The 24,914-nt window shown below is 42.6% G+C and overlaps 3 protein-coding genes across 4 annotated transcripts; 1 reads left to right on the plus strand and 2 right to left on the minus strand.

Annotated features, from left to right (window-relative positions):
• The first annotated feature begins 528 nt into the window (after window positions 1–528).
• Window positions 529–11,018, plus strand: aplf (aprataxin and PNKP like factor). 2 transcript variants are annotated; one of them, XM_031876588.1, is made up of 11 exons: window positions 529–659; window positions 864–1,010; window positions 2,759–2,830; window positions 3,914–4,077; window positions 4,571–4,742; window positions 5,311–5,449; window positions 7,272–7,453; window positions 7,766–8,058; window positions 8,826–8,954; window positions 9,408–9,454; window positions 10,768–11,018. In XM_031876588.1, the coding sequence occupies exons 2-11, from the start codon at window positions 906–908 to the stop codon at window positions 10,965–10,967; spliced, it is 1,503 nt and encodes a 500-aa protein (XP_031732448.1). In that variant the 5' UTR covers window positions 529–659; window positions 864–905; the 3' UTR covers window positions 10,968–11,018. The 2 variants fall into 2 exon arrangements, with proteins under 2 accessions (XP_031732448.1, XP_031732449.1); XM_031876589.1 differs by lacking the exon at window positions 10,768–11,018 and adding an exon at window positions 9,588–10,044.
• A 2,774-nt stretch (window positions 11,019–13,792) lies between these two features.
• On the minus strand, window positions 13,793–19,171 carry prokr1a (prokineticin receptor 1a). The gene is made up of 3 exons (XM_031876676.1): window positions 19,148–19,171; window positions 16,573–17,036; window positions 13,793–14,778 (listed from the first exon to the last, which is right to left on the minus strand). Exons 2-3 carry the CDS (start codon window positions 16,998–17,000, stop codon window positions 14,079–14,081), a joined length of 1,128 nt encoding a protein of 375 aa, XP_031732536.1. The 5' UTR covers window positions 17,001–17,036; window positions 19,148–19,171; the 3' UTR covers window positions 13,793–14,078.
• A 1,037-nt stretch (window positions 19,172–20,208) lies between these two features.
• Window positions 20,209–24,864, minus strand: snrpb2 (small nuclear ribonucleoprotein polypeptide B2). Its single transcript, XM_031876652.1, has 7 exons — window positions 24,825–24,864; window positions 23,443–23,508; window positions 23,068–23,240; window positions 22,850–22,987; window positions 21,084–21,119; window positions 20,658–20,746; window positions 20,209–20,561 (listed from the first exon to the last, which is right to left on the minus strand). Exons 2-7 carry the CDS (start codon window positions 23,504–23,506, stop codon window positions 20,402–20,404), a joined length of 660 nt encoding a protein of 219 aa, XP_031732512.1. The 5' UTR covers window positions 23,507–23,508; window positions 24,825–24,864; the 3' UTR covers window positions 20,209–20,401.
• Window positions 24,865–24,914: the final 50 nt, after the last annotated feature.

The raw sequence follows: 24,914 nt of genomic DNA on the forward strand, positions 1-24,914 counted from the left end.
AATCGCACATTCGCCAAATTCCATATTGAAATGAATGGTTGTAAAATAAATCTGTAGACGGTTATGTATGGGTCTTTCATTCGGCATACATGTGATATATTTTCGTGACTTAAGTTTATCAAAATTTCAACTTATTTTGGTTCACATTCCAATTCAATAAAACGTAAATTCAGTGTACTTTATTATGTTTAAATGTATTTCCCCTATGAAATACATGACTCGGTATATTTTCTGAATATTTTGCATGACCATAGACGGACTGTAGCGAGAAGAGTGAACCAACTCAAAACGTTTACATTTGGATAATTAAAGTCGTGCAAAGTACGTTATATGCATGCCGAAATAGAGAGTGATATCTATCCATTCATAAACCGTTTTGGGATTAATTTTTATAAGCTTACGTTATTCGCAAATACACAAGAACATTTTAAATTGAACAAAATCTGGATGGAATTCGGTGTCCAGAATTCTACTGGGGCTGAGCTCTAATGAGCTGCGCCAGACGTCTACTGCGCAGGTTCCCCAGCATCCCGGAAGTTTTGAATAACATCCATGCATTGTAGCTGCATGACAGCAAAAGTTGTAAACGCTTTCTATGCTTTCGGTTTTTGCTTTTCAACCCCGAGAGACCAAACATATCCAGTGTACCTCCACTACAGGTAGGCAGAAGTAAACATATGTATTACTGCGCGGCCCGTTGTGACCATAACGCACTACTTTTGTCTCAGACGGAGCTACTGAATGAAACACAAGTTAGAGGAGCTCTTTAAATCCTGATTTAATTCTCCTCGTAGCTTTCAGGAGTCATTACACTTCATGGTAAACACTTGTAATGGATTGTGTTTTTATACTAATACCTCCAGTGGACCGGGGTGAAGCTCCCTCCAGTCCCGCCCGCTGAGCACATGTCCGGCTTCGACCTCGTCCAAGTGGACGGTGGCGGCGGCGGCGGGGATCCCATCCACCTGCCGCCGGGGGAGACGGTGTTGGGCCGGGGGCCCTTACTGGGAGTGAGTGCACCTGTGGCTTTATTTTAGTTTAATTATTCCAGCAATACTCTCAACAGTGCAGGTTAACAAACATTGCTGTAGATGTAAATCCTCAGAATCAGAATCAGAACCTTTTATTTGCCAAAGTATGTTGCACATACAAGGAATGTGACCTGGTGGATGGTGCATAACATTAAACAATCAACACAATGCAAAATACAAGACATACAAATAGAAACATAGAGAAATTTACAATAAAATATAAAAATATGGTAAATAAACAAACAAACAAAACTATGTACATTTACTCATGTACTGTACTTAAGTACAATTTGAGGTACTACAACGAGTTTATAAAGTATGATGTTTTGTTATAGATTAAACTATCTAACTGTTTGTACAAATAGCTGACAGCTGAAACGATTAGTTGATTAATCAGTTAGTCAATTTAGAGAAAACTAGTTTATTTTGATGGTTTAAGTTATTTTTAATGTATAAAATGGTTCCAGCTTCACAAATGTGAAGATTTATTGCTTGTTGTAATTGTGACGGCACTTCTCACTGTTTTCACTATTTTTACAAACCAAACAATCAGTTGATTAATGGAGAATAATATTAATCCATAATGAAAGTAGTTAATAGTTTAAAATGAGCTCCACCTCAACCAACATCAGCAGTAAAATCCTGCTTTTACGTTTATACATGAGTGATAATAATCAATCATATGATAAATGATAGTTTAACAGTCACAGGGGACATTTTTATCCTTTTTGATACTTTTAAGTACATTTTCCTGAATACTTTTTACTCAAACAACAATTTCAATGCAGGACTTTTACTTGCAGTAGAGTATTGTTACAATGTGGTATTAGTACTTTTACTTAAGTAAAGGATCTGAGTACTTCCTCCTCCTGTGCTGCCTGCTGTGTGATGTTTGTGACCCTGTGGCCGCCATGCAGCAGACGTGTGACGCAGCCAATTAAAGGTACAGACCTACCGGAGACTTCTGGCCACACGTTCGCTCAATTACATTCGGACATTTTACAATTTAAAATGTATTTTTTCACTTATTTATATTCCAAAAAATGAATATCCAAACAGTTTACGAATAAGCTCAAACAGCTCTTTTATTTGGCCTATGTGTAATATACATAGCATGATTTAATTTAATTTAAATTTTTAATTAAATTTTTTATTCCCGAAGAATGAAATGAAGGAACGTGTGAGTGTTTCAGCAGAGCTGCAGGTCTTCCACTGAACCACTGGAGGACTCTGTTTTCCTGATAACATGGAACAGGACGTGTCCTCTCTGACGGGGTTAACATTTTCTGTTTTTTGAGCTGTCACCTAAATGACTTTCCAATAAGTTATTACTACTTTTCTTTGAGTCTCTGAAGCATCTCTGTTTCTCAAACATTATCCTGATTTTACGTCTTCTGGCACCACATGCAAGGATTGTTGTAAAATAGTATTATGAAAATGAAAAATAATATTTAAACAAAAATCCAGATGAAAATCTGGTTTTAAATACACAATTTACAGCAGGAGTTCAGCAGGAATGCTGAAGTTTGGGCATTTATAGTGTTTTGTTCAAGGAATTCTGGGGTTTCTGTTTTTTTTTTAAATGCTTTATCCTGTGATGGAACAAATTGTTGGTCAACTGGGATTCTTGTCCCGATGGTTTTTCTTTTTTTTCCACCTCTAAAAATATGTGAATCACTTTGCACTGAAGCTCTTCACCTGTTGTGTTTGTCCTCACGTTGTCTCAGGTCAGCGACAAGAGAGTGTCCAGACTTCACGGGCTGCTGGAGAACCTGAACGGACAGCTGCGCCTCAAACCGGTACGTCCTCTCACCACACCGGGGATTTGACTTGTTTCACCATTAGTTCACTGGCGACGAGCCTTCTCCAAAGCTTACCGTCAGTTTTTAAAGCTGGAACAAATAACTTGAAAGTGATTTAAGACATGATTATTTATCGTCAACTTCTCTCAGAAGTGATACCCGATCCAGCCATTTGTGTCGGTGTCGGCCTAATATCGGTATCGGATCCCTAATTTAGTCTTTCCTGTGATTGACTGGCGACCCGTCCAGGGTGGCGTACCCCGCCTCTCGCCCAGTGCCAGCCTCTTAAATGAGAAGCTAGTACAGCTGATGGATGGATGGTCTCCGTCTCCGGCATCAAGAGAAACCTCGCGTTTAGTTGCTGCAATCACAAACCGTCGTGACTTCTTCCAAACAGATGCATTCAGTATTCAGATCTTTATTGGTCCTGAGGGAGAACTGAGTCATTCCAGCAGCAGAAGTCAGATGGAGGTCTGTTTGGAAAAGAGTAGGCGGCGTCATCCACGTCAATCACGCCGACATCCTCTGTTTGTCATTCGTGTAATTGACTGGAGGTCAATGCATCAGCACGTCTCAACTCGTCATCTCAGACGATTAATGAACACATCACAGTCGCAGCACCTCAACCAATGTTTTTAATCGTGAGGGGGAATCAGTCGCGTCAATAAATGCGGCCTCCGGATGTCACGCTGGAAAACACACACGGCTACAGACGCTCTTCACCGAGGCTCCGTCGATGCTTCAACTTTCATACCTGCGTCACGAAGCGGAGAAAAATCCGGTATTTTCTCTGTATTTTAATGTCACGACAGAAGTATTACGTTACATCATGTTGTGAGGTTTTTCGTATTTCAATGATGTAATATGCAAAAAAAAATGGTGTAAAATTGGCTGAAATATACGCAAATGACTGCAAATACAGTCCAATCCCCAAAGATCAGCGCTGATAGTCGCACACAGATAACGTGAAATTATTAGCGTCTCCAGAGAGTTGGTGGTAACTGATAAAGGTCCATTATAAAGGAGGTCGACTCAAACTCTATTATTTGTATTTCTTCATCCTCTGGTTTTCATCTCTAGACCCACCTGAACCCGTGCTTTGTCCAGTCGTCCCTGACCGACGACCCTCGACCTCTGCAGAGAAGTTCCTGGTACCCTCTTCATCACGGAGACTTGTTCTCTCTGCTGCCGGGCCAGTTCATCTACCAGGTGGTGGCCGTGGGCGAAGAAGGCCGCACTCCCAGGTACTCGAACGTTAACGCCGTGTGTCAAGATCTAGAGATGAATCTCATTTGCATTTGCAGCAATTAAATCAAGACGGAGGAGGCTGCTCTCCACTGTTTCATTATAAAGTCTTATCTCTTTTATCTTTGCAGAGCAGACTGCGTGGGGTTGAAATGGCTCCAGTTCAAGTGTTATCTGTTGACTCAATTAAAAGCCAAGATTAGGTTGATTCATGTAGTCTGTGGGCTTCGGTAATGTTTTATCTGTGAGTTAGGGTCCCCTATGTTGTCCTGAGGCCCGCTGTCTGTTTGAAGTTTAGATCAAACAAACAGGAAAAGGACACTCGAACAAATGTAAACCAGCCGAGGCTCATGTTGCATTGAATACAGAAACTACAGCTTGTATCTGAGCAGCAGCAGAAGGTTTATTAGGAGTTTTAAAAGTGGACTTCAACCTCAGTTTTTCAGGCTTAAAAATCACTTTATCATTTTCTTCATGTATAACTTCCAATAGAAACAGTCAGATGTTTGAAGAAGAGGAGCTTCCCGTTGATCCCGAGCCAGATGTGGAGCCAGATGTGGAGCCAGAGGTGCAGCCACATCCTCCTCCTGTTGGACAGACTCCTCCGCCACCGGCAGCTCCGTCGAACCAGGAGGAAGCCGTCAACAGAAGCCTGAAGAAGAAGGTTTGTTTAAACTGGCATCCAAACCTGCATCAGCAGAAAAGCGGCGCAGCAGGAAGTCACGTCACGTCCGTCTCTTTTATTGTTTTTGGCGATATGACGTCATTATAAACCAGGAGACGATCCAAATTTGCATCTCTGCTTATTTGGTGTCTTTCCCTTTTAATATTCCTTGTTGTATTTTGGATGAAGTTCTTTGACTTCTCAGGTATTTCCCTCACTGGATTACTGCAAAACACACTCTATGAACAGTTTCACAATCAGTTTTATTTGATCCATATCGCCAAATTCCATCTCTTCTGATGGAAAACGATTGCTGAGGCTGTAAAGATAGTCACCACTAAGCTACGCTTTCTGTACTCCAACACAACAAGCAGAATATCCCGTTGGATGGAAACATGTCGCACATTTAGGAAATAATTGCATCCAGTTAAACTTTCATTAATATCAATAATTTAAGATGATCAGCGTTATAGTGTTCTGTCTCAATGTTACCTGCATTGTTTCCAGCTCTGATGATGAACCCACTGCACACTTCACAAGAACTGTTTTCTGTTTTCGTTTCATGAAGGGAGCCTCTGCACGTCCAAAAGAAGTTCAGGACGACCAGAGGGACGTCCCTCCGTCTGTAACCAAGAGAAGAGTTTTACCTGCGTGGATGATGGCGGCTGCAGCAGCGCCACACAGTTCCTCCTCCTCCAGACCAAAAGGTACCTTCACCTTCCTGTTTCATGGATTTATTTGGGTTTTTTCACACGTCTGTCCACATTTCACACTTGATTGGATCTGTCTTTGCGTCACAATACATTTGTTGGTTCCCTTCTTATTTTACGGGTCTAAAAATGTCTTAAATGTCCAGATTTTTAGGAGCCATTCATGGGTCCTAAATGCTGCCTTACCCATGGTTACCCAGCATGCCTAAAAATCGTCATGCTGGGTAACAGCTTGAAGAAAGAGACACTGGAGATCTTTTTTTTTTTTTGACAACCGCTCATCCGGTTGACTTCACACTTGGCGGGTACATTGCTCAGGACCCAACGGAGGTCAGTGTCGAGTGTGAAGTGGTTTGGATGAGCGGTTCTCCAGAAAACACCTGAGGTCAAGCGTTCAGCCCCCTCCGAACAAGCCCTAAAGTGATAATAAACTTTATTTATACAGCACTTTTCAAAATAATGTTACAACCAGTTGTTTTAAATTGTTGAACCAGGATTAAAACAAATGCAATCTTCCATAATGGGACTGTTTCTAAAAAGTGCTCGAGCTGTGGTGCAGTGGGTCTGGTGAAGGAATGAGAGTCTGTTTTCAGGTGATCTTGTCCAGGTGACGCCACCTGAACGCTGCAGACGCTTGTTGACCTTAAATAGCAGCTGACAGTCAGGTCTTAAAATATCACGGCAGTCTGACGTTAACAAGAGAGCCAATAGAAGTGTGACACAGCGGAAGCTTTTCTCCGTATGTCGGCGTGTTCATTGATAATTACAGCAGGTAAAAGAGGACACTGGACAGCGTATCCTCCTGTGATATTTACTTTGAAGGAGAGCAGACGGCTCTGCTGAGCTACATGGACCCTCAGCGAGCCTGTTACTGCGTCCATACGCTCTATGCTGCACTTAAAGAGCTGAGTTTAACTGGGAAGAGTGGGCAGATGGAGAAGTTCCAGTTTCCTAAAGAGAAACTCGCAATGCTGTCTGTGGCTACTTTCATTCCCGGAGTCTTTGGCGGCGGTGGAAAGTAATTAAGTACAAGTTTGAATTACTTGTATTTTACATTTCTGCTCCTCTACATTTCTGGGGGAAATATTGCACTTTTTACTCCGCTACATTCAGCTGACAGCTTTAGTTACTTTTCAGATTTTTAGAGTAAAATTCTTGTGAGGCTTTTACACAAAATCAGTGTGTAGCTGTGTCTCCTGGCCACGTTCAGATGTCTCTCCGACTTGTTCCACCAAAGACATTTTTCGAAACTGTTCAGCATTTCACAAAAAATGCAAAGATTAGATAAAAGTCTGATAAAACAAAGGTAAAAGTTCATATCAGAACTTAGTTTTTCTTCTTTCCTCTCACGCTGGTCATCTCACGACCCCTCAGATTTATCAGGGACCCTTTGCAGGGGCCTGACCCCCAGGTTGGGAACCACTGGACTAAACTAGCTCCCTGTATAAAGTAGCTCTACCTCGAGCAGCTACACCAGTAAAAAATGACTTGTGCATTGATGTATCGGTATTCATTTAATAACGTCAGTCACAGGGCACACATACGGCAGAACAAGTACTTTTACTTTTGATACTTTAAAGTACATTTTCCTGATAATTACTTTACTCAAATACTTCTTCCACTACTGTAAGTTGTGTCAAATGAATTGATGAGTTTCCTTCTGATTAAAAACCTTTGATATTCTGATTTATACGATGCATACTGGTGTTGATTTTTAACTGATTTTGTATGATGAAATATCTTCTTTTTTTTTTTTGTATCAGTTGGGCTCTTGTTTTCGTATAATCCTCTGAAATCGACATTTGTCTCTCTGTTTCAGTTCAGTCCGCTGTGAAGACAAGTAAAGGACCTTCAACCAGCACTAAACCAGCTGCAGCCAAACAAGCCACGCCCACCAAGACCTCCTCACCTGAGGAGGCGGAGCTCAGCGAGGAGGAAATGCCGAGGAAGAGGAGAAGGAAGATGAGTGATGAAGAGGAGGAAGCAGCTCAGTCTAAAACAGTTGAGTATTGTTAGTGAGTTGTAGTTTTTGTTCCCGTGTTCAAGGACAGAGGATGTCGTATGTATACAGATTGTAAAGCCTTCTGAGGCTGATTTGTGATATTGGGCTATACAAATACATTTAATTAAATGGAATTTAAATTAAAATAATGGCTGTTATTACGTGTTTTTACCGTCTTCTGCAAAAAAATATTTTGCGCCAATTTGGTCCAAATAAAATGAGGACTGTGAAATTACGGTAAATGTCTTCATTCAGTCTTTCTGGACCAATAAAAGCCTTTTTAATCGTCTGTCTCTGGTGTTGACTCTCAGGACGTTCCTCCAGAGCAGCGCTCAGTCAGGCTTCACAGCGAATCCAAGAGGTCCGAGGTGAGCGACGAGTCCGGCGGCTTCACCGTGGAGGTGGACGAGGAGGAGGAGGAGAGAGCGGAGTCGTCTACAACTGACATGAACACCACCATACGGACGAATGTGATCAGTCAATCTGACAACGACGAGGACAACAAGCAGAAAAATGGACGACAGCATACTAAAGGAGTCGGGTCGAGTGGCGCCTCTGCGACCGGACTTCGAGCGCCGTGTCCGTACGGGAACAACTGCTACAGGTAGCGTTTACCTGTGCACGAACACAACAGCTTTTTCCTTTGATGTGCAAAGATGAGATGAAGTGCACTTGAGCTGATAAACATGAACAGAGACAAAAACTGGATCAGGTACAAAAGCTTCTCAAAGCAGCCGCCTCGTGTCTCTCTGGTTTTAGCCTCAAGAGATACTCCTTCTCGAATTTAAGATAAAAGATTTCAAGATCATTAAAGCGAAGGTGTTCTTACACAACCCTAAATCACAAAGTGGGGCTGCAGTGGAGAAAAGAGTCTCACAGACACATTGATTTACCTCTGAGGCTCCCAAACTGACAAAAATCACAGAAACTAACCAGTCAGGTTTACACTGATGAACCAGATCGGTCATTATCCTCCAGCTGCAGAGCTTAAAGGGACAGTGTGGTTGTATGAGTCAGTGTTTTGCTACAGTAGATGGAGTTTATAGAAACAGACAGGTGGAACGTGTGGACAATGCCAGCCGTGCCGCTTTCATCCTCTTATCCACGGTGCTTGGGAGGTTGCGCTACTGTCGCGCCTGCGAATACTAACCAACCAAAACCGTGGACGGATATGAAAAACAGAAAAGATGTAATTGGTTGTCTGTGGTTTAAGTGGATTGAACTTCCACTGTTTGTTCCTTTTTTTTTTAAACTAAGTGTACATAAAGAGGGAGCAGCAGCAGGGACACATCCTGCAGAAATCTCTTGTGTGCACAGACATCAAGCGCTTCTCTGAAGACCTCTCACGACCTTCTCTGTTTGTTCTTCCAGGAAGAACCCGGCCCATTTCCAGGAGAGCAGTCACCCCGGTGACACCGACTACGAGGAGGAGGAGGATAAGGGAGAGGAGACGCAGGAGGCAGATCGGCCTGAGTGCCCCTACGGCACCGACTGCTACAGGTCAGACATCACAGTCAGATGAAAGGGGATTGAAAGGTATGATGGGGAAACCTGGTGACCCGATGAAGCTGACATCAATGGCAGAGACGGTGTAATGTCACGAGATGATCCTCGCAGCTTTTTTTTTTAGATTTAGTCTCATATTTTCATCCTAGTTTCCAGCAAATGTAAAGCATCAATACTATACTATACTAAATGGTTCATCCTCAACAAGTCTGACTGTTATACGGTGAGATGTCTTAGCGCTCCGTTTGTCCAACACTTTGGTTCTAAGTGACAACAGATGAAGGGTTTCTCCCAGAAGACGCATCTCTTGATCCATTAAGTTAACAGATGATGGCCTCCACTATCGACATTCACGTTACAGCAATGGTTCAATATTTAGAGAAATACGCTTGTGTGCTTTCTGGCGGAACGTCGACAGTGACTTTGATTTTTTTTGTTCCCTGACAGGAAAAATCCTCTTCACAGGAAAGAATACAAACACACAAAGACACCAGGTGAGATGTTTCACCTGCTTGATTTCTGTTTGACGGCATCACAACTAAAGACACCGTAAACTAAACATTATTTAATGCTTTTAATCAGTGTATGAATGTGTGTGTGTGTGTGTGTGTGTGTGTGTGTGAGAAGGAGTGAATGATGTCGGGTAAAGTGCTTTGAGAGGTGGGAAGAATAGAGGCGCTGCAGTAATGCAAGTCCATTTACTAAAGCAACGGGCTCCTGGAAGGCGGCGAGACGGCATTTAATAAAATGACAGTTCCACATGCATCGTTGTGGGAAGTGGTTGTGAGTCAGCGATGTGAGTTGTCGGCTCTCACGGCAGCCCAGGAGGATCTACTGGACTGACTGCAAAGCCGCTGGTGCTGCTGTGTTGTCCTTTTAAACCAGAGTCGCACAAAATGCTTCCTAACAAAAGCGAAAATAAAAAAGGGAAATTTCCATCTCTGAAAGGGTTTAGCGACAGATCCTCGACCTGATGAAGAAGAAGAAAAAACACACACTGGATCCGTCACCAGAGCTGCTCACAATCTATAAACCCACTGGGGCCTATCAATTTTGTTGTTAGCGGGTTATAATGTAATCTGGAGACCCTCCAGGACATTACCCCCCCCCCCCTGTTGCAGTGGAAATGACTTTCTGACACACACACACACACACACCTACACCCTTCTTTCTTTAATAAAACACACTTCACACTGATGACAAATGTGATTTCCCCTCCAATTTCTTTTTATGCCTCAGTTGACATTTAGTTAAGAAGCTTCGTTCACACTCTCGTCTCGTCTCGACTGACGGGAGGAAGGGAGACGGAGAAACGACGTCTCCTTATTTCTTCCACTCTGAAAGCACTGCTCCCCATAGAGGAGTGAAGACAAGAAATACGATGTTCTATTGATGATTACTGAAGTAAAATATGTAGTAAAAGTTACAATATATATACATTTATTTAATTAGGGGTAGTAGTATCTTTCTATAATAAGAACAAGAATGATACAGAACTCAAAGGTCCACTTACGAGCTTTTCGAGGGTTAAAAAAGTCCTAAAAAAATCATGAAATCTTTAACTTTTCACAAACATGTCTCTGATATTTGTTGACATGTAGTGGAGGTATCGTGCTGCCGAAACTTTTTCCATTATCTGTCTCTTTTTTTATTCTAACCAAACGTAGAGAAGGAAACCAGTTCATCAGAGACATCTGGAAGCAGAGGAACATGAAACAAAACTCTCCTCGCTTCTCATGTTGCACTTCAAGCTTTTCCTTGTCTCCTTCTGTGACTCACTCCGTTCACACTGCCGATGCTTTTACAGCTCGCGCCACACGCACCGTCACCAACAAGCCCCCCGCTGACGATGACGACAGCGACGAAGACGACAGCTTCATTAACGACGACAGCGAGGACGTGGGCGACGACTCGGACTACGCGCCTCCTGTCTCAGATGACAGCGGAAAGGAGGACGTGACAGGACTGCAGGAGGAGGCAAAGGCCTTCATGAAGAGGAGGAAGTAGATTCAGACCTCCATGAAACTGCTCACAAGGTCTGCAGATTATTTTGAGTAACCGGGTCATGATTTCTTGCTGTTGAGTTATTCAAATGTATTCTTTATTTTGTGTCATCTAGTCCCATTATATTGGAGAGAACCAAACCAACTCGCACCAAAACAATCTAGATTGATCAAAAGCACTACGGGTAATAGTATAAATTATGTTTTGATTTTGGGTTGAACTGTCCCTTTTTAAAAGCCATGAATTGAAGCTTTACAAGAGCATGGAGTTCCCAACTGTTTTGGCACCGTGGGCCCTTTCACATGTTGACGACTGATCCTCTCCAGGACGTCAGCGCTGTTTACTGCAGACACAATAGTATGACAAACCACTAAAGGTTCTTTCTGAACCACTGGAAACACTGACAGCACTGAGAGATACAAGCATTAGTCCAAACTGAATGATTTTGCTAAGTTGTATTTTGTCGCTTAGATTTTATTCCAGATAATCGGTTCCTTTTTTTGGATGAATTCTGCTCGTGTAAATATGTAAAATTGAGTTTTAGGCGTAGCTGTCTTATAATTGTTACTCTAATTTGTTGAGCTGTTTTTCTTACTTTGTTTAAATACATGAGATGAATACAAAGTCTTTCCTGCTTTTTGATTCTGTGGTTTTATTATGAAAGAGAAACCCACTCACACTCATATATTTTAACTAGCCGCCCACCAAACTATGTACAATGTTGTTTTTTACAAGAAAAACACAAGATTTCATGTCATATTTCATTCTAGTGGAAAATAAATTTGTTTCATTTTATTTTATTTTATCAAAATGCTAACGTGCTGATGTTTAGCAGGCTTAATGTTTACCTTGTTCACCATCTTAGCTTAGCGTGTCAGCACGCTAACATTTGCTCATTAGTAGGGCTGCGACGATACGAGGAATATATGCGATGATATTGCAGTAACGATATTACTTGCGATACATAAACGGATATTAAAGTGAACTCAGTTTGGCCTTTCTGCTGCTCTCAGTATTCTGCTTAAATACTGAAAATTGGTTGTTGAATTAAAAACAATCAAAGAAATTAATTTTCAACATGTTTTGGACAAATTGAACATTGAACTGAACACAAAAGGAATTATTAAAATAATAAAGATATATATATATATATCTTGGTGGAATATAGCATTTTGTGTTTATCGTGCAAGTTGACATCACAATAATAAAAACATACACTGTATTGTGCAGCCCGACTAATGAGCAGTAAACACAAAGTCCAGCTGAGGCTGATGGGAATGTTATTTATCTGCAGGTATTTGGTCATAAACCAAAGTACTGGACACATTAAAAGGTTGACCTGATGATGGCCACGATGGCGCTGTTGCTGCTCAGCCGACGACATGTTGAGAGCCGTGTGGAGGCAATGGATAAGCTCTGAATCATTGCGTTTGGCCCCTTTAAGTACAGTACTTGAGTAAACCTGCAGAAGTGTAGCCCAGCACAGATCACAGAGAGCTGATCTGAGGTCTGCTGCCCGTGAGGTTGTGTGTGGTGCGTCGTGAGTCTTCCAGCTGACACTTTGCATTCATTGATGATGATAAACAGACAGGCGGCCTCTTGAATTTCAAACATGATCTCCGTTCACGTCTCCAGAGCTGCCGTCTAAAGGCACAAACAACACAAGTAGAGGATGGATTCATGCAGAGCGCCTCGCAGCACCGTCGGCTACATCTGTAACACACACACACACATGGTCCCACTGGGAAGTTAAATCCTCCACACACTCAACATCAAACCGCTTCACGGTTTCCCATCATCCTTTCCTGCTGGAGAAAGTGAATTTCCTCTCACGAGACTCTCATATGGATGTAGTGTTCCTTTATGTGTCGAGAAAATGAACTATTTAAAAAGATGATCATACAGAATATGATGCTTTGATGTAGATTAAACTACCCAACAGGATATAAAGGAGTTAAAAGTATCAGTAAAATGCAAAATACACATTAATGCAGCAGTAATATTAATCCAGAAACATCAGATACAATAGTAAAACACTGACGGGGAACATTTTACTGCACGATAAGTACAACTTCAATATTTTTTTAAATATTATTAATCATCATTATTGTACAAATGAAATAATAAACACTCCGTCTGTCTCCGGCTGCAAATGTGTGTTCACATGGAGTCGGAGAAGAAGAAGAAGCTGCTTCTTCATTTGTTGAGTCATTGTTGTCACGCTCCCCTGTGATTGGCTCAGCTGTTTCAGAGGGATGTGATTGGCCGAGTGTTTTCATTAATCACCACACCCTCTGCTTCGATACTCCACTTCAGTCAGCATCTTTTTGCACTTTGCGCTGCTGCACATGAACAAAAGCAGCAGATGTGCTTGTAGTGTAGCCGCCATTATGACCCCGGCTTCTCAGTGCAAGCCTTTTTGGGAGAATACATTTCTTTTTTTTTTTTTTTCAACCTGCTTTCATGATCACACGGGTGTTAACTGTCTGACCAGGATGAGAACATCTTCACCGAGGCGAAACCAACGTTTGAATCCAGTATTTCTACAAACTGTACCAAGCATCTCAGAAACAGAACTACAAACATGGCCCCATTGCACTCTTCTTCTACGTATGAGCTACGGACACCACGCCCAACAGGAAGCTGCAGGGATGGTGTATTTTTCAAGGCCAACCAGGAAGTTAGCATTGCGCTGGTCCCCTCGACGTTTATGATACTTCACACATTTTGTTCAGCAAGAGAATGTTTACAAATGAACACCACTATTATGATTTTTGAAGCACGAATGCAATCGCCAGAAGTAAAAAGCTAACGGTAGGCTATATAGGAGCTACACCACGGTCACATGACATCTTGTCATCACCACTAAGCTAAAGGAGGACCAGTGTTCTGCGTGATGGCGTTTTGTGGTTTCATTTGGCCTCTTATCAGCACCCGCGGAAGTGTAAAAATGCTGACTCATTTCTGGGTTTTAGGACTCCTTCCTGCAGCACTCCTGTTGGAGGCACCGGCATCTCTGGTCGGGTAATAAGGGTTGAAAGCTCCCGCTTTTTGTTCGCCTCTTTGACCTGTTTCTGGACGAGCTGCAGCAGATCCAGCCTGCTGTTTGAACCTCTACTTTAGCCGAGCCCCCTCGGCGTCCTCCGTCACCCGGAGGGAGCAGGTCCGTGCCTCGCCGTCATCCACCGACTTGACGGCCACGAACGTCACCAGCCTCAGCTGGAACTTTCCCGCCTTCTTCAGGCGCTTGTTGTTGTGTCGGACGCTCATGAAGCAGAGGGTGTTGATGACCCCGTTGCTCATGGCGAGGCACTCGATGATGTAGAAGACCACCAGGGAGTTCTTGTCCCTGGATATGAGCGTGGGGTAGAAGTCCCGCAGCAGGGTGAAGCCGTAGTACGGCCCCCAGCACAGGACGTAGGCCGCCAGCACCAGAACCAGCACCACCACCGTCCTCCGACGTCTCTGGAGCCTCTTCCGGATCTGATCCGTCTTGAAACCCGGGACGTCCTTAAACCACAGCTCCCTGGAGATCTGGATGTAGCAGACAGCCATGACGGTCACCGGGCCCATGAACTCCAGGGCGAAGATGAGGAGGAAGTAGGAGCGGTAGTAAACCTGCTGGTCCACGGGCCAGATCTGAGCACAGAAGGTCTTGTGGGGGCGACCTTCCACGTGTGGGTACGTCATCTCAGAGGCCATGTAGGCGGAGGGGATGGAGATGAAGATGGGGACGATCCAGACCGTCAGGATCACGCAGTACGCCGTCTGGATCTTCATACGAGGCCTCAGAGGGTAGAGGATGGCCATGTACCTGCAGACAGGAAGAGCAAAGGTTTCACAACACAGAGGAGGACACAACACTCACAGACTTAAAACTGGAACCACTTTGAGCATCCCGGATACACAGATATTGTTTCATCTTTCCTCCCTGCTGATGCTGTTTATACATGAGAGGATGTCAGCCATGATAAATGGAACATGGAGTGGGGCTGCTGGTCCACAAGTGTGAGCGTCAGCCGATGATGGATTTGGTTCAGGAGCCCAGAAGCAGCTTTTACTATAGCAGAATGTAAATCCCCTCTGAGTCCTGAGATCTGTTTGATGTGGAGCGATCATTGATGTTTCTGTTTCTCTGACGGATGAAGCTCTGTAGTTCGGCCAAACTACGTCTGCCTGCGACATGCTAATGTTAGCAGTGGCTTATAGTTGGCTCACTGACATGTTGATATGTTGAATTAATTAAAGCTGAGGGTTAAAGGATTGATGCTGCATTCACACATGGGTAGAAGAAGTAACGTAGACCAACACAGCTGATAATGAGGCTTAAAACTCTCCTTTTTGTGTGTGTATGTTGCTGAGAACAGCACCGCAGCAGCTACTGTAGCAGAGTGTGTTTTCTGTCTCGTTTGTTATCGCAAACCAACCAGAACCCGCGGCTGTTCTCCCACACATGCATCTTGGTTATGTGATCTGGACACAGCGGGCGGTCGTGTGCATGCAGGAGAAGAACGCGAAGGAGGTGATGAGAGGAACACACACACACACACACGTACAGAGGGAGGGAGAGGGAGGGAGAGAGAGAGAGGGAGGGATTCGGAGGGAGATGGAGGGGTGCTGTTAATCTGCAACATGGAAGAGGATGGAAGGAAAGGAGGGTGGAAGAGAAAGAAAGAAAGACATGATATCCACTCCGTCTGTATTACTGCTGTAAACATGCTTCACGATAAAATCATATTTGAGAGAGAAACGTCTCTGGGATCAGCTGGAAAATGCATCGTCACAAAGCTTTTCTTTTTAGAGATAAAACCTACGATACAAACATAGATTAAACTAGGCAATAGAATATAAAGGAGCACTGGAACAAGAGGTCTTTGTGAGTATTATATAAACATAGATAGGCCTCTATAATGTCATAACGTCATAATGTTATATCGGGAATATCGTAGCTTCAAGCGAGGAGGAGTTGTGCAAAAGAGAGGCATCGTGGTGCCAGAAAATGTCCCAAAAAACGACATCTGTTTATGACGTTAAAGACGGCTTCAGGAAGAAGTGGGTGTGGATGGAGGGGTCGACGAAGCACGAGACAAACGGCTGTTCATTTCCTGTTTCCAAGTCGCCGCTGGTTTCTTTTAACCGTGACGCCTGTCATTCCCCAACCGAACCATCTACACACCTGTTCCCACTTTCCTCATCAGCCTCCCACTATTCACCAGCAGCCATTTGTCTTTGTTCCGGTTTCCTGCTCTAGATTCTGACCTGCAGCCTATTTATCACCCGTCTACCTTGTGACTCTGAAAGTGTGCAGCTCCCCCATGACCTCAATGCACTGACCCTGCCATAAAAAATTAAGTTTGTGAAACCAATTGTGGTAAAGATTGACTTAAATGTGTAGGAGAGGTGAATAAACTAGTCTCTCTAGTCTCACACCAAAACCTGATCGCTTGTTCCTCAGCCTGTGATCTAATTCTCCACCAGATCACATTTAAATCGTCCAAAAGTAACATTTGAGATATCTTGCAATGTAACCAAAAACCCTCATGGACGTGCTAAAAACGAATGTTTAATGTAGTTAAGCCGTGTGTGACGAAGGTGCAGGTGGACTCACCTGTCCACAGCGATGGCCAGCAGTGCGTTGGTGGACACGTAGAGGGAGACGGTGCGCAGGTAGTTGGTGGAGGCGCAGAGCAGCAGGCCGTGATCCCACGACAGCTGCTTCACCACGTAGTAGTCCAGCAGGAAGGGACAGCACACCGCCGCCACCAGCACGTCCGACACCGCCAGGTTGGCGATCAGCAGGTTGGTCAGGTTGCGGAGCTGCTTGTAGCGGGCGAGGCTGGCGATGAACAGACAGTTCCCCACGCCGCAGACCAACATGATGCCCACCAGGACCACGGCGATGACGATGGTGGCCACGAAGAAGGCCCGGCCCTGCGTGGTGTCCGGGATGTCGTCCGGATGAATCTCATAGTCCAGGCCGTCACTGGACAGGAAGTAGTCCGACAGAGCCGAGCTGCTGTTGGCCGGGTCGTCCATTTCGGATCAGGTCAACATGCTCAGGTTGGCTGATCCCTGGGAAATAACAATAACAGTCTGACCACAATCTCCATGTTGGTTTGAGTCTGAACATTTAATGACAGTAAGAAAAACACAGGATATTACTCCTATTGTCACATCCTGTACACATTGGCCTATCCCAGCATGCATTGCGTGAAGGTACACTCCCTGGACAGGTCAGTGCATCTCAAGCCTGTCACACACATTACAGCACAGACACTACATTCAGTGTTTGACATACAGACACCTGTTTTGCCGCTCGGTGCGACTTTAACGATGTTGGATCTGATCTTTTGATGATAGTTTTGCTGATGCCGTTGCTACGTGACAGAGTTCATGTAGTCTACTTGTTAGATTTGTCCGCAGCTCGAGGAATGTTACGTCTGAAAAACTCTCTTAGAGCCCCGACACCAGAGCTTTTCACCAAACTGTCTGTGTCGGCTGCATGGGAGCGGGTTTGTTCTCATCACTGATCGCTGTTTCTACATCAGAGGACAGCAGGAGTCAGTGGTGGGGGAAGTATTTTACTTCAGTGAAAGTACTAATACCTCACTATATAAATACTCTGTTACAAGTAAAAGTTCTGCTTTGAAAATGTTACTTGAGTATAATTGACTTAAAAGTATAGAATTGTCCCCTGTGACTGTTATACTATTATATATTAGATCATTGGATTATTGTCACTCATGCATTAATGCAGTGGTTCTCAAACTTTTTCTGTCGCGCCCCACTTTGGAGGAAGAAAAATGTTCATGCCCCACCACCCCAACAAAATTGTAACAAAATGGTCCATGTTGAATTTTTATTGAAATAACATTTTGTGACTCCTCCGTCCGTCCTTTTCAAATAATAGAATAAAGAAAATTGCAATCACTTTCAAGTAAACCAGATTGCTCCATCAGACAAAAACAAATAAAATGTGCAATCACTTTGTTAGAACAATGCAAATAAAGTTCAATCTGTGCAAAAAAGAACTACAAAATAGCTTATTACAATTGGCTGATATGAGATGCTAAGTCATAATTATGAGATGCTAAGTCATTATTTTGAGATAGTATCTCATTATAATGACTTACAGGATCTGTAATTTTTCCTCACAGTGGCGGAAACGGGCTTCCATACATTTTGCCATGTATTTATTAATTACTTAAAAAAAAAAAAAAAAAAAAAAAATTCTGCATTTCCCCCTGCGCCCCACCTGTAATACCACCACGCCCCACTAGAGGGGCGCGCCCCACAGTTTGAGAACCACTGCATTAATGTAAAAGCAGGATTTTACTGTAGTTGGTTGAGGTGGAGCTCATTTTGAGCTATTGATTAATGATTATTTTCATTATAGATTCATTTTTCCATTAATTGATTGGTTTGTAAAAAAATGTGCAAATAGGAAAAAAAGTCACAATTACCCAGAGCCCAAAGTGACAACTTCACACATGTGTTTAGTCCAAACCTCAACATTATTACAATACATTAACATTATTAAAGGAGACATATTCTGCTCATTTTGAGATTCATATTACTTAATACGTATTTTAGGTTTCTAGTAGAACATGTTTACATGCTTTAATGTTCAAATAACACTATATTTATATTCTATTTATCGTTTAGCGGTGACTCTGTAGAGAGCTGAAGTCCATCACTTCCAATCTGACCTTTTTTCGGAAAAAACTTTGTTCGTTAGTCAACGTTGAGACACATAATGATTTGATCCTGATTGAATTGTGCCATGAATTACACGTCTTTATCAATTTAAAACGTATTTTTTGCACATCAAGAAGATTGCATTCTGTCATAAAACTGTTAAAGTATAAGACCACATGGACCACACTTTGGGAACAGAGAGCTATACTTCAATTAATGAGAAATAATGAGAGAAGAATAAGAAACACAAGACAGCGGTGAAGATATGTGCAGCAGAGCAACTATAGCTCAACACATGTTAATATAAAACACAAGACCAAAGATCTCTGCAGGACGCACGTGTTGAACTGCAGAATTAAGGATATGTGACATGTGTGGCTGTTTATGATTAAATAAATCGCGTATTGTAAGACGTGAGGTGACACGTCGTCTGAACACGGAGGTTACATGTAAATAAAGGAGATCATATATTTTGTGGTACAGACCTGAAGCTGCTTCTCCGCGCGCTCTGATCCACTGAATGACAGGAAAGACCGCGAGGCGCGTTCACAACGTCTAGCGACCCAACACGCACAGACACACGCCCGCGCACACTTTATTCCTTTTGAAAATAATATTTAAATGGTTTTTTTTTGCAAACAAACCATATGACTTAGATAATTATATGTGTTGACTTGACTTCTAAATTGAGATTTAAGATGTTCAGTTGGTTGAAACTTATTATTATTGTGGGTTCTTAAAGCATTTTCACTTAGTGTCACATCACCTGTAAGTCATCATCCATTAGTAGGCATGACATCCCCACAGGTAGAAGTATCTTATTAAATTGAGACAGAAGAAGAAACAGGTCAGTTTGTGATGGTGAATGTAAACCAGCTCTCCCATCACTGGGAGGACACCCACCAGTAAATAACCCCCCTCTTCTTCTGCCGCATCCCACAAACATCTGCTGTTGTGCCGATGTCCCGATCAATAAATATCCTCTGGTCGTATACCAGAGCTGAGAACACGTCCCCGTCTCCCGACACGGTGAAATGTGCTCCACACCGACAGCAACATGAATAAAACGGCTGAAATGACACCGATCAGCGACGGCTGGAGGAAGAAATGTGAGTGAAGACACGGTGTACATCTATGACTAGATATTCTCTACTTTTAGGAATGATTATAGTCACTCATAACATGGAGGAAGTTTATGAAACAAGATTTTTTTAGTTGACACTAGCAAATTGAAACGGATGCTCCATAATATGGAGTTAAAAACCCTGAATTTTATCCCTCAACTGGCTACATTAGAGGACAACCATGTAAAATAAAGTCTGGTAATAATCCAGAGTTCTTCTAAACAGTGAATGTATCCCCCTCTCTCTCTCTCCCTCTCTCTCACACACACACACACACACACACACACACACACTTTAGTGTTGCCACAAAATGCAACTTTCTTGACGTGCGTAATGATATTTTAAATTGATAAAAGTAAAAATGAAACAGATCCCGTTTGTCCCTAAAGCTCCAGCAGGAAAACTCACATCAGTGGCAACAATTATGTAAAAGACTTTTATTTTACAAAACAAAATATTGGCCGGGGATTATTTGCTCGACCTCATGAACGACGGCAGAGGATTCAAAAATAAAAATAAAAGCATTTACAAAAAATCAAAAGCATCTGGGAACACGAGGGAAATCCAGGACCGGTCCTCCCAGTCAGAGTGTCTTTGTGTCTCCGGACGATCACGCTACTTCTTGGCGTACGTGATCTTCATGGCGCAGGTCGCTGTGATTCTGAAGCCCTGCAGGGCGTCTTTAGCCACGCCCGCCTGCGTGTCGCTCTCAAACTCCACGAAAGAGATGTCGTGTTTCCCCGGGACGAGCCGCACCTCTTTGAAACCAGGAAACCTGCAGAGGATCGTTAAAAATAAACCCAGTCAAAACACGGTCAACGCATGTTTTTTGAAAAGAACGTAAAAGACAAAGCCCTGACGGTGGACTCACTGGTTGAACAGCATGGAGAGCATCATCTCATTGGTCTCTTCAGGCAGGTTGTTGAGGAACAGGATGTAGTTAGGTGGGTTATCCGGCACCTGAGGAGACAGCAGAGACTCATCACGTTCAGCTTTGCACACAGGGACCCGTCTCACAAAAGCTTTTTATAATCACTGCTTATACGCAAATGATTGTTGTCTGCAAACCGCAGAATCCTACAAGGCTCCAAGTATTGAAGTGTCGATGAGTGAAAGGTAAAATAATGTGAAAAACATGCATATATTAAAGGCAGTGTGAAGGATTTGGTGGCATCTAGTGGTGAGATTTCACATTACATCTAACCGAATGTCCCTCACGTGTCGGAGAACTACGGTGGCCTTGAGGTAGCGTAAAAAGGTGAAAGGCTCTCTCTAGAGTCCGTGTGTGGTTTCTTACCTGTACTGCATTGGAGTGCACAGGCGCTCCTGATCCCTGCAAGCAAAAAACACACCAGTGAAAAACATGAAGAGCAATTTACGGTTTGCTTTCATTCTTACGGAAAAATGGGTTTTTTTGAACAAAGTTTACTAAGAACAGGATTAGTACAGACGGCAACCTCCGGGTCTGAAAAGTGAAGCCAATTGCATTCTCTCTACTGACCAGCAGGGGGCGACTCCTCTGGTTGTATAGAAGTCTATGAGAAAATGACTCTACTTCTCTCTCGATTTATTACCTCAGTAAACATTGTAAACATGAGTTTATGGTCTCAATCTCTAGTTTCAAGTCTTCTTCAATACAGCATGATGTTCATTTTGTAAATTATGGTCCATTTAGAGTCAAATAGACCATAAAGCAGGGGATGCTTTAGGGCGGGGCTACTGTGATTGACAGGTCATTAGCTTAGGTCACAGCTTAGTGTCCCCCACCTACCAGACTGTTGTTTTCAGTTTAAATCAGCAGCACTGTCAGAATCCTCAAAAGGGAACACGACACAACTTGAAACTTGTCAAAGTTACGTGATGTTCAAACGTAGACCGATTGGAAAGGTTTTAAATTAATGTAAGAAATGTTAAAACACACTTAGTGTTAAAAAAATCCACTTGAATGTTTTAATGTTGAAACATTACTGCACATCTGCCTAGCACAAATACATATTTCATATTTGATACATTATATTTTATTCCTATTATTATCCTTATTTTATGTCTTAGATAAGAACATTTTCTTACCGTCTTACTAGAAAAAGCTTTTAAAAAGTGAAAGATTAGGTCCTGGGTTTCAAAATAAAAGTATTCACAGTATGAGAAGCAGTGAAGTCATTTTATATCGTGAGGAACTGTTGACAGCCTCTGTTCTTCTCATCACAAAGTTATTATAGAGAAGCATCGCTCCACAGCTCTGCCTCCATCACCAAACACTTTCCTGTTGGAGGTACAGTGTGTGTGTGTGTGTGTCTTTCCTCTGCTTCTACTTACTGACATAGTTACAATCACACACCGATAAAAATGACAAATCACGAGAAATAAACTGATTTTTGGGAATATTTCCTGCAGCTATTGCTTGTTTTCGCCTGTTTTCTTTTAAATTACAGCCGTCAGTCTTCCTGTTAAATGACAGTAATGTGTGAAGTTCAGTCATCAGTCCTCAGCGGAGGAGGAAACGGTGTCTTGTTGGTGGAGGGCTGGTTAAGATGCATCTGTATCTGTGAGACAGTGTTGGTGTACTGTAGTAGTAGATTTTAAAGTTTTTACTGCCTGGGAATTCACCGCGTTGCTCTTTCCCCACAAAATACTGTGATTAAACGCCGTAAACACGTTTTATTTTGATTATAATTTTCAGATGTATCAAATGTAATATGGTTGAACTACTCTGATCTTTCACTTCAGCAAAAGCAGCAATATCACAGTGTACAAATAATTACAAATTACACTCAACATTATAAACATAAAGGCCGTTACACACAATAATCGGTTTTATTTGAGTTCCCCGCAACTGATACATTTTTCCAGTTGTCATTTTCCCGTTACCCGAGTTATGATCGTATAACCAACATCTCGTCGTATTCAACACCGCTATGAGGAGAAAACTGCCTGTTTCACAAAGTTTAATGGTGGAGTGACATGAACAGAAACGAATGTGTGTTCAGGACATTGAACCAGATGTTGTCACCGCCTGGTGAGACAGAGAACGATGACTTGACTGATGTTCAAACACAAACTCACCGCTGCTGGTTTCTTTAGTAAGCTGACTGCCAGCGGCTCCTGAGCTTTCTTCTTCTTGTCCTTCTTCTTCTCCTTGTCGCCGTACGTGCCTTTCACCTTTGCGATGACCTCGGAGTCCGTCTTGGCGTACTGTATCCTCTGGGGAACAACAGAACACGGGTCAGTTAAAGCCCCAATAACTGCCCACGGAGGTGCGAGGACAGCGTCGTCATTCCTACCATGGGCTTGTTGTAGAAGGGGAAGCCCTGAAGTTGCCTCAGTGCGTTGGTGGACGCGGCGAGCTCTTTGAAGACGACGAAGGCCTGTCCCCTCATCTTCATGGTCTTCATGGCCACGATGTCGATTATCTGGCCAAACTGCGAGAAGAGCGCGTAGAGCGAACGCTTCATCTCTGCAGGAGGAAGACGAGACCCAGCTCAACAAAAAGAAAACAAAACGGGCCATGTTGCTGTTTGAATATAGTGACGACGTTACAAAAACACAGAACAGCAGAATGTCGTCACACAACAAGAGCAGGTCTGACATTTAGCTTCATCTTCTTTTATCAAATAATCTTGACTGCTCATTGAGAGAGCGATGAAATGCACACGTACCTTCTTTCTTGACTCGATCATTGATATTGTTGATGTAGATGGTGTGGTTTGGTCGGATGTCCATGTCTGTGGAAAACAACAAGAGAGCAACAAGAGAGCATGTCAACGTCTTCATTTGCTGAAACACATTTTCAAGCTGAAAAGTTTGGAATCACGTATTATTTATATTTTTCTTCAATAACGGCTTCTAACAAAACTGTATAATCCAAACACCAAACGTATTATTTACATTTTAAATAGTTTCGGCGCCAAAAGAAGAAGAAGTTAATGATTAAAACGTCAATTTAGTCGATGTCCACACCGTGTTGCATGACAGCAGAGAATACTGTTGGAACTTGGATTTTAAATTAGTTTTCTAGTCCAGAAACACGTCAGTGACCCTCGATCATTACTGAACCACAAACGGTGTAACTGGGCTCTAAATATGGAGTTAGTCCGCTTCTCTTTGGGCCCTCTGCAGTCTACTCAGTGTTAGACTGTAGAGGTTTAAACTGTGTTAGTTCACAGTGTGATCAGCTGATATTCTAATAGTGCTAACGCTACACTAACCTTCTATTATGAAGTTTAAAGGAGAGCTTTACTAAAGCAACACAGCTGTTAATTCAAGCTTGTTATTGGCTGAATTATTGTCACTGAAACAAGAAGCTGTTCTTATTTAAATCTGCAGACATGTTGCTGCTAAAAAGCTTCCAGTTTATTTGACCAATGTTTGATTTCTTCTGTTCGTATTCAACTGCTGCTCAGAGGATCTTTGTCTCTTTCAGCGTTTTGTTCTTCATGTGCAAAAATAAACCCTTCATACAAAATATGTATTTTTAAAGAGGAATAAAAAAATATACAGTTGTCCTCTTAGACATCAGACTTTAACAAATCAAACTGCTAATGAGATACTAAACATGTCCAGAGAGACTGACAAAACCTGATGTTATCGCACAAGATAGATAGATAGATGGATAGTTACTTTATTAATCCCGCAAGAGGACATTGTTTCGCTACAGCAGCTATTATGGTACAGGTAAATAAAATAACAGTAAAAAATATTAAATATCAAATGCAAATACACAATATATACAATGAAAACAATATGTTAGCTGGACATATCCCTCATAACTAATGCCATCATTTCCCATCGGACGTGTTTTTTACGTTTTAGTTAGGCTAAAGGCTCAGTCTGGGCTAATGTTAGCATACGTTAGCTTAACGCAGGCTACATTCATTCACACTGATAGCCTAGCGGCGGTAAGCTAGCTAACTACGCGTTGCGTTTTTAACACAATGGTCTTTAATATGAACATAATAGGCATTCATCACTTGACCTGGGGAATCGGTAACACTACAGACAGATCACATGAAGACAAAACTGTGTTAAATATTAAACTCACCTCTCTCCCTCCACACTGCTCATATAAAACAGGAAACACACTGGTGGCGCCGGTAACACTTGCCGCTGCTTTAACGAGCTTTCACCTCTA

This window comes from Anarrhichthys ocellatus, unplaced genomic scaffold (genome assembly GCF_004355925.1).
Source record: "Anarrhichthys ocellatus isolate YVR2014 unplaced genomic scaffold, GSC_Weel_1.0 scaffold112, whole genome shotgun sequence".
Taxonomy (NCBI): domain Eukaryota; kingdom Metazoa; phylum Chordata; class Actinopteri; order Perciformes; family Anarhichadidae; genus Anarrhichthys; species Anarrhichthys ocellatus.

Coding starts and splice junctions, on each gene's coding strand:
- prokr1a (XM_031876676.1), bottom strand. CDS start 17,000: ATGGACGACCCGGCCAACAGCAGCTCGGCTCTGTCGGACTACTTCCTG. Junction 14,779..16,572: donor CTGGCCATCGCTGTGGACAG/GTGAGTCCACCT, acceptor TCCTGTCTGCAG/GTACATGGCCATCCTCTACC.
- snrpb2 (XM_031876652.1), bottom strand. CDS start 23,506: ATGGACATCCGACCAAACCACACCATCTACATCAACAATATCAATGAT. Junction 22,988..23,067: donor CCTTCTACAACAAGCCCATG/GTAGGAATGACG, acceptor GTTGTTCCCCAG/AGGATACAGTACGCCAAGAC. Junction 21,120..22,849: donor TACTAAAGAAACCAGCAGCG/GTGAGTTTGTGT, acceptor TTTTGCTTGCAG/GGATCAGGAGCGCCTGTGCA.
- aplf (XM_031876588.1), top strand. CDS start 906: ATGTCCGGCTTCGACCTCGTCCAAGTGGACGGTGGCGGCGGCGGCGGG. Junction 8,059..8,825: donor TACGGGAACAACTGCTACAG/GTAGCGTTTACC, acceptor TTGTTCTTCCAG/GAAGAACCCGGCCCATTTCC. Junction 8,955..9,407: donor TACGGCACCGACTGCTACAG/GTCAGACATCAC, acceptor GTTCCCTGACAG/GAAAAATCCTCTTCACAGGA.